The 10,000-nt window shown below is 37.8% G+C and overlaps 1 protein-coding gene across 1 annotated transcript in view; it reads left to right on the top strand.

The window, feature by feature from the left end:
- The first annotated feature begins 8,133 nt into the window (after positions 1-8,133).
- LOC147469912 (uncharacterized) overlaps positions 8,134-10,000 on the top strand; it is a 2,080-nt gene continuing 213 nt past the window's right edge. The window contains exons 1-5 of the mRNA XM_086546402.1: positions 8,134-8,272; positions 8,424-8,814; positions 8,934-9,117; positions 9,317-9,434; positions 9,558-10,000. The exon at positions 9,558-10,000 is cut by the window's right edge and continues 213 nt beyond it. Of these exons, the coding sequence (XP_086402528.1) occupies positions 8,134-8,272; positions 8,424-8,814; positions 8,934-9,117; positions 9,317-9,434; positions 9,558-10,000 (1,275 nt within the window). The remainder of the gene's footprint in view (positions 8,273-8,423; positions 8,815-8,933; positions 9,118-9,316; positions 9,435-9,557) is intronic.

Raw genomic sequence — 10,000 nt, 5'->3', positions numbered from 1 at the left:
TTTGTGGGAAGATGCTGTGTATATGGTGTGGTGTAGGCCACCTAGATGTTATATATGGCTCTACCTGTGCCTATGGAGGAGAGCCTGCCTGCCTTCAGCTTGACGAAATAAGCGACGAGAAAAGCATATGAGAGGAACTCGAGTCTCGTTATGCCTAAATGGCTTCAAGAAAATTACCCCCTGGGTGCTTATGGTGTACCCTTTGTGCCTTCAAGGGAAGAGAACTGAAGAAAAAATATCTTAAGTAAGGGAAGAAAATGAATGACAGGCCAGAATAGTGTAATGAACATCAGAATTACAAGCTATAAACATTTCATTTATATATATAACATGTCATTTACCTGTGATTAATGAGCTCTCGAGAATCGCTGGAACACATCCTCTAAATCATTCCACAGCAGTGTCTCGATATCCTTGCTTCTCACGGAAATGCAATTTGCACTTTTTCTCAGGCCGAACATCCGGTATCGCAAAATTGAATACGGTCTTTTATACAAGCGAAACAAAACAAAATACGGCAAGAGGTTAGTTCGATGCATAAAACGGGCATTTTGAGAATATCAAGTACATAGTTTGTCGAGCAGATTCCATGCAAAAAAATAGTTCATATTGGTCAAGTTACACAACACTAAGGCAGTACAGCATCATCCTTTCTTTATCTGTTTCGAAGTCCCGCAAATAGGAAAATAGATATTAAAACTCACACATACACGTGATTCCATTGCTAGAATATATCTCTATATATCCACGCCATACCATAATCCTAATGGCCAGGGGTCAGACTATATATTACGTCAACCGATTGCCTCTGGTAAAACCACGGACTCGCCTGGAATTACTTTGACATAAAAACAAATGACTTATACATAGACTGATTGTCTTTATTACCATTATCATTGCCATCATATTCAATTTTGTCATCAAAATTACTTCATTATCATCACCCTTATATCGACCGTTATGGTTAAGAATATGATCATTATTATTAAATATCAACATTTCAAAGGAATAAGAGTCGTTACGTAACACCACTCCTGCATGTAGAACTTCCTATAGTATTTATTCAAGCCTCACCCAAACTCTAAGAATTTTTGAGCCATTATTATGTTCAAGTTTTGTGTCAGCCTGACCATGCCACTGAGCCCCCACTTACGAAAATAACAACATTTTGGGTAAATAAATTTCTAAAAAAGTGTCATACACCTGAACTCGATGATTCTGCCGACTGTAGCGATCTAGAAGTGCAGTAGTCATATAACTCTCCAAATGCTTAAGATGTTTAGCTACAGAAGCACTTAAATGCCCTGAAAAAATCTTGAGGTCTGGGTTTAGTAAGTTGAGATGCCGATGATAAAATATATAATGGTCTCATTTGTGTACAAGGAATGTCTAGTTGCCACAGAACTGAGGATGATTTCGGCGACTCCATTGTATATATATTCCAGTTTATAAAATTCTAATGTATCGGAGGAGATTAAGTGGTTAGACAGTTCCACGACCGTACTGCCAGGTTCTCAATAAAAGCAGTAACCAAGACTTTTTCTAACACTTCATAGGTCAAGTCTTATGTGAGCCATGGGAGTATTTCAGTCTGCAAATTAATCAAAGTTTTTATACTACAGTTTTAGGTAAGAGTCTTTGAAATTTATCAAGTGGTCGGCCAAGATCAGTGTCATAAAAATACGTCCCAATGCGCGATGGACATTTAACCTAATATGCTTTACAACATTGATTTACCCTTTGCAAGAGAATTCAATACTTGAAGAGCATTTTGTGGGTCACAAAATTTGACATATTAGGTGGAATTTTTGTGCAGCACTGATCTAATCATTAACTCTCCTGCAGCCGTGATGTTACAAAATATTACCCTTATATCAAATACAGGTACAATCTGCCTGAACAATGCATATAGACTTTCAAAGCTTCATGGGCATTCAAGTTTATTCTCAACATTTCTTTTCATAGTGTGCGAATCATCAGCATAGTATTTATAGCATTCACATACACTCTCTAGATTTCCTTTAAGAGTATATGATGTCTATCAGGATAGCATTCATATGCATTCCCAGCGTTTCCAAGGGCGAGCGCTCTAATAGGAACGTTGTCATTGACAGAAAATATGGGTAGTTCCCCCCTTAGATTTTACAGTCGTTGCTGACACAGGTCTGACCAAACCTTGAGGGCGCCGTAGGGGACCGAAGATCGCTTCATTCATTCCAGGAGGGCGAGTCGCTACCGCTTTTGGCATTATTATTACCCGTGTTAGTCAATTGGGGACATTCTAGGTTTTACTTTTATGTTTTCTTGTTTTGTTGCTTTTGTTTGTTTGAGTGTGTGTGCGTGCGTGCGTGTGTGTTAGTGTGTGTGTGTGTGTGTGTGTGTGAGTGAGTGTTTATGCGGGGGGGGGGTGTATGTGTGTGTGTGTTTTTTTAGCCACAACATTTGTTTTTCGCCATTGTTATTACTTATCCTGTAACTGTTCTTAGAAGTATTCATCTTCATCATCATCATTTATTATCATTATGAAAATCGTTATCATGTGCATAGTCATCAACATCGCCGTTAATGCCTTTATTATCATCAAGCTTTGCTTATTGTGGCGGTGGTGGGATAATTGCCTTTGCGGACGAGTAGGCCTAACATGCACCAATGAACATGATGTTGCGCGGGTTTTCAACGGCGTGATCCTTTGGTCGTTCCTCTAATCCCTTACGCCCACCAAAATATCTGCCGTCAAAGCCGTTGGCACGCCGGACCGACAACGACTTCCAGGCCCCATCCTTCATTCCTTCGCTCACATTGCAGGGTGGTTGCAGATTGAAGCTGTGATGACTTGTTTGCATGTGCTGATCGTGACCGCATGAGCTCATCACGGGTACTTGCTGTAGGTCTCTCCATCACAGCGAGCTTTTGGGAGCTCATTCGCGTGCGTGCCCGGGATCGGCATGGAATCTGGGAGGCGGAAATATTTCTCATCTTCTCCGAGCCTTTCTCCTTGACTGTCCTCGTTTTTAATGTTTCTTGGTTCTTATGCTTTCCCTCTCGGACGCGTGCATGTGTTGGTGGGTGTATTTCTGCTATTCGGTTTCTCCTTTCCTTTCCCTACCTTCATGCACTTTTTTTTTTTTTTTTTTTTTTTTTGAGGGGGTCACTCCTTCTTGCTCTTGACATGTTTTTCTTTCTTTCTTTGTCTCTTTTTGTTTGATTTTAATCTCCTGTGCAAGGAGCCAGAGCCAACGCGAAAACATGATAACCTTCAGTAGGAAACCTGCGAAAAGATAACCTCGAGGTGAGCGCGGATGAAGAAACGATCATGGCTGTAATAACCCAACAGCGGAATCGATAGCTCCCCCCCCCCCCATCACTGAAATATCTTCGACCTCTCCCCCCGAGTAATGATAGCTAAGTGACCATACAGCTCACGATCGCACGTTGGAGCGCCCCATATACACGACTCGGGGTTCATTCCGGGACCACCATGAAAACGAAGAAAATAACAGAAAGAAAGATATAACATGTGAGCTTTGGTTGTTCGTCGACTGCCCCCCCCTCCCCCCTCCCCAACCCACCCTCACTGATTCTCCCTCCCTGCCCTCCCCCGGCGTCTTACAGGTCGGCAGGAGCAGGGAGGTGTGTGTTGATTTCCTTTGTGAAATCTTATATTCTGTATTTCTGATTTTCTAAGCATACGAGATTACAATCCCTTCCTGAATAAGAAAGTAACATTTCATGTGGATGATGGAAAAAAAATGCAGCAATGAGTATACTTGCAGGACAAAACTTCATAAATTAGATTGTAGATACAAATTCACCTAATACAAGAGAAAAAAAGACTTATATACTGTTTCATCACATCTTACATTTGCTGTATTAAAGAAATATTTATTGCATTAGATATACCTCTGCATCTATATTCTTAAGACCCAATCTCAACAACGTCTGTCGTTAGAAATCTTAAGATGTGGATATTTTGGCCATAATCGAAAGTTCAATTAAAGTCCTAAAAGTCCATGGACTTACTTTTATGATTTGCAATGGACTTTTATGTTAGAATCTTGAAAGTTTAATCATACTAGTGTTGTTTTAACTGAACTGGCGGACCTTGATGTTTATATGTGCATTTATTTGGTTTCATAGATGGAAAATTATTAAATTTATGTTTGTTAATTGCGTGGCATCTTGATTTTTACAGTGCTGTTGACTGAATAATTTCATCAGTCTTTCACATTCAAAATGACTGTTCGTGCTTACATGCCCCATTGGTTATCTCCCCACAAGCTGGTTTCCTGATACGCGCGAATACTCCCTACTTATTGGACAACACTATCAAATACTCTAAACATTAAGCTAGGGATAGATAAGATGAGAAAGATGTCGAAATTATTGCATGTAATTCGCTAACATTAGTATTTCAATTACTATTGCCATTATTATGATGGCATAATAAAACGAAAACAATTATATAATGATAATACCAACAACACTAATAATAACTTAAAAAAAAACAATGATGATAACAGTGATGATAAGAAAGACATTGATGTTGGTCACAGTAATAGTACTAATGATGATGGTAATACTTATTAATACTATTATAATCAATATTGTTATTATTATTATTACCATTTCTGTTATCATTATTATCATCTATTATTATTGGTAATATCAATGTCATTATCATCATTATCATCAATGTTATTTTCATTATTATCATTGTCATTATTGTTATCAATATTATCATTACTACTACTACTACTACTACTATTATTATTATTATATCTATTATCATTATTATTACCATCATCATCATTATCATTATTGGAATTATTGTCAGTATTATCATTACTGTTATAATCATCCTTATTATGAATATCATTATAAGCTTTATTTATTATCACCTTTATCATTATCAATATTATCATTATTATTATAATTATTATCATTACTTTCATCATTATTCTTATTATCATTATCACTATCATCATCACTGTTAGTATTGTCATTAACATAAGTTGTGATAGCAGTAGTAATAGTATTGTTGCTATTATTTATATTGTTATCATTATTATTACGACAATCATAACTATTACTAAGACTACTATCATTATTACCATTATCATCATTATCATTATGATTGTTTTTTATGTTGCTATTGTTATAACTTTTATCATTATCACTATTATTATTATGTGTTGTTGTTTTCATCATTACCGACACTTTCATTATCATCCTTGTTATCTGTATTGCTATGATCATTATTGTTACCATTATCCTTATTATTATTATCACTATTATCATTATCATTATCATCATCATAATTACAATGATTATTATTGTTGTTATTATTATCATTATTATTATTATTTTTATTAACAATGTTGTTGCTTTTATCTTCATCATTATGATTATCATTATCAACTTTATCGTTATTATCGGTATCATTATTTTCATTATCATTATTATCATCATTATCATTACTATTTCCATTATCAATATCATTATCATTATTACTGTTATCATCACTATCACATCGTCAAATGCGAGTTTAATTAGCCTACTTATGAATCAATGTACTGGTCTGGCTATGTTGATGTTGATTTTTTCATAATGTTTTAATATGATAATAATGTTTAGCTGTTCATCCTCGTGGTTTTGTGTTCTCGCTATGGAGAAACATTACTGCGCATATTACATCGCACCATCGCAAATCATTATATTTCCCAACTGTTAAGACAAAATAATTTATCCACACATCTTATATGCATTCAACGTAAAGATTATAATGGTAAGCTAATTAGAGGAAAAATATAATTTCCTACCACCTTGCAAATTGCCCAATAGAACAAAGGAGTGAAAGAGAAAGATTCTTAAAGATATGGAGTGTTAAGTTGCTACAACGTCTCCTAATTTTCATAAGTTTTCAATTGTTTTGTCAAGCCTGTCCCCGCCCAGAATCCTCTCGTTTATTGTATACCTTTGTTTTGGCTACACTATTTTCTGCCTCTATTGTGCGTTTAGTTTCATGCGATGGGCTTTTGTTCACTCCCTTGCGACATAAATAATCTAATTCGCTTTGCTGTGATCCAGAGCAAATGTTCTAAGCTTCTTAATCTGACTCGGAATTATACACCGTGAATGTTCGTGCAATTATAGGAATGAATGAGGGACGCAAGAAAAGGCCCGGCACTAAAGGATCCCGACGCTTTGGCCAACCAGAACACGCACTCACGAAGATCAGGGCTGTGATTGGCCCATTCTCTCGCATGGGTCGCTGCCCTGCTGCTTCTCAGGTAGCTTCAGGTAGCTTGTAACTATCATGATAATTTGCACGTAAGTAATAATGGAACCGCAGGAGCAAGAGGGTATTTGCATTTCTGAATGGGAAAAGCTTTTCCATAATTATCGTAACTCAAGAAAACCTAATTATGTGCTCCTGGTTAAAAGTAACGTCATAAATACAGTTTAAGCGCGATGTCTCGTCAAATACTCCACCGACAACGTGTTAAGTATTGGTATGATTTCCAAGATATATCTGTTAGGCTGATGGTTTAATTCCTATGCGTACATTTATTTATACATACATACATACATACATGCACATACATACATACATACATAAATACACACACACACACACACACACACACACACACACACACACACACACACACACACACACACACACACACACACACACATACACACACACACACACACACACACATATGTGCATGTGCCTGTATATGATTAGAAATATTTGACCCATCGAATAGCAAAGCCCTTTTCCTTGTTATTCAACAAAGTCCCTAACAAATTTGCAGAGCACACTAACACCCGCCAGGGAACCTAGGCGAGGGGGGGGGTGGAGGCGGCCGTTAATTATCGGAGAATATAGGCGGTGATTGTGCACTTTTTACCCTTTGTTATTCTCCAGTCGCATCTTCTAATTTTTTGCTTGTTATCTCAATTAAATTAGAGTCGATCATAACCACAGATTATCTCATGCTTTTGCTTTTTCATCTTTTACATTAGGTGCCCTTTAAAGGCGTGATGTATGATGCAAATAGATCAGACGTTTTCTGCATTTGATTTGCTGATATCGCATTGTCTCCTTGAAATTAGTGTGACTGAAATTAGAATTGAATTTTGGAAAAGAAAAAAAAGATGTAGTAATATATTCTTACCATCGACTCTTCTTGCTCGGGTTCTGATCTCAACATAAAAAAATCCAAGAACTTTATGCACACGAAGCAGATTTTAATGGCGAAGGTTTTCTCTCCTTCATAATCCACGATCGTGAATTAATAAGTTTCAGCCCCGATTAGGCCGGACCCCAAACTAGGTGTAGTTAATGAACGCAGTAGACGAAGGGGTCGTGGGAGAGGGGCGGTCGGGCGAGGCGAGCGCTGGCGTGGCTTTCGTCGCGCCATGACGTCATTCGCTTATCTGCGAGGAAGACACCCGCGTAATATACTCATCATTATATCTACGAGATACATTTTTTCTCTTCTATGATAAATGCTCTATAGATATAACATCACAAGTGAGGTGAAACGTGTAAAGGCCGATTCACTGATTATAATTCTATGTACACACCTAAATCCCAATGTTGTACAAACACAGAAAATCTTTATCACAGAGATGGTTCACCAAGAAATCATTGAAAGATCTTAAACATATATATGTCACTTCTGCAAATCTATATACCTATCTATCTATCTATCCATATCTATACAGATAGATAGATAGATATGTGTGTATGTATATATATGAGTATATGTATATATACATATATATATAAATATATATATATATATATATATATATATATATATATATATTGTGTGTGTGTGTGTGTGTATATGTATATATACACACATATATATGTATATATGTGTATATATATATATATATATATATATATATATATATATATATATATGTGTGTGTGTGTGTGTGTGTGTGTGTGTGTGTATACTCATATATATATATATATATATATATATATATATATATATATATATATATATATATATATATATACATATACATATATATACATGTAGTCGTGGAGGACATCACAAGTCAGAAGCCCCTGGCGCCACTGCTGGGAGGAAAAATTATACAGCCAATATGATGGACCCTCTTGCTGACACTCTCCCTGGGGAAGGAGCATGGCCACCCACCCCAGTATCTGGCCCAGACAACCTGAATGCAGAGAAACCAATCAATTACCAACCAAAACTGCGTAAACCCAGACCAAAATCGGGATGTAAGGCACGGTAACGGGATTTACAATAACAGCAGGTCATGGGGTTCCCGTGACTGTCATTCAGTAACCACGAACGCAACAACAGCTAAACGTCTGCAGTTACGGATGTCCCAGATTGACGTATGGTATGTACGCACGTTGTTTCAAGCAGGTAAACTGGACAATGTCATCATCGAAATGGATAGGATGGACATACAATGTTTGGTTGTATGTGAAGTAAGGTGGCCAGGAGCAGGAGAGATATACAAAGAACAGAAATGTATCTTCTACTCCAGAGGTGCTGGACATCAGCATGGAGTTGGTTTGATCCTAAACAAGCATTTCGGCAACTCTGTTATCTCTTTTTGGCCCAAATGCGACAGGGTAATGCATGTCACTCTCAAAGCAAGCCCTTTCAATCTCAACATCATGGTAAACTATATTCCAACGTTGGAGGAAGACGATAAAGCTATAGATCACTTCTATCATGACCTAGAAGTCTACTTCACATGCAGATCGAACGAAATCACCATTATAGGAGATTGGAATGCTAAAGTCGGATCGTAAAGGGAAGGCAAGATCATCGGTCCCCACGGTTTGGGGGAGAGAAACGATAGAGGAGACAAACTAGTAGACTGGTGCAGAGACAAGGACATGATAATCACAAATACGTGGTTCCAAGTCGATCCCCGAAGGAGGTACACGTGGACGAAACCAGAAGAAACCAGATAGATTTTATCCTCATCAACAGCAGGTTTAGAAATGCAGTGAAGTCCTATCCAGGTGCTGACGCAAACTCTGATCACAACCCAGTCATCATGCAGTTTCAGCTATCGCTCAAACGAATCCAAAAACCTAACCTGGCAGTTTGACCTAGACAGTCTCAAAACATCAACTGAAATCAGAAATAATTTCAAAGCAGTCACCCTCAACATGGCAGTGCTAGACAATTTAGACGTCGAATCCAATTGGAATGCCATGACATCAACTATCAAACGGGCCGCTGAATAACACATCCCAAAAGTGGACCCAAAGTCATCTCAGTCATCCCTATGTATCACGCAGGAGATCAAAGATCTGATGGACCACCGAAGGCATTTAAAACAGAATCAAGTGCAATACAATCTAGTCAACAGAGAAATTAAAAAGAAATGTACAAAAGCCAAAGAGGCAGTGTCAAGAGGTAATACGTCTCCCCATGAATCCCAGGGAAATGTTCAAACGAATCAAGAAAATATCTGGTATACGATCTGCCCCAGTTTCAAAATGCATCAGAGCAGCTGACGGCACACTGTGGTCCTACAAGACCCCAAGGATGTGGCTGAACGGTGGAAAGAATATCTTCAAGAACTTTTCTACAACAATAAGGAGGAAGAAGACATAATTCTAGAAACAGCGGTAACTGGCCCCAGGACATTGAAAGATGAGGTACGCTGGACACTGAAAAATATGAAGACAAACAAAGCAGCAAGACCAGACGAGATACCAGTGGAGATGCTTGTCACACTAGGAGAGGAAGGAGTCGATCTTGTGTGGTCAATCACCAAGAAGATATACGAATTTGGAACTCTACCAGAGGAAATGCTCAAGTCGGTCTTTGTTGCACTACCAAAAATTCCTGGTACAATTGACTGCAGTAACCACCGAACTATGAGTCTGATGAGCCACACAATCAAAGTTCTACTGAAAATAGTCCTCCAGAGAGTACAGAGAAAATTGATCCTGGAAATCCCGGAAAACCAATATGGT

The sequence above is a fragment of the Penaeus japonicus genome, unplaced genomic scaffold (assembly GCF_977035675.1).
Source record: "Penaeus japonicus unplaced genomic scaffold, GWHDUDI00000001_assembly GWHDUDI00000018, whole genome shotgun sequence".
NCBI lineage: Eukaryota > Metazoa > Arthropoda > Malacostraca > Decapoda > Penaeidae > Penaeus > Penaeus japonicus.
Note: the sequence above shows the minus strand (reverse complement) of the source record. Positions and strands in the feature narration are given on the sequence as shown.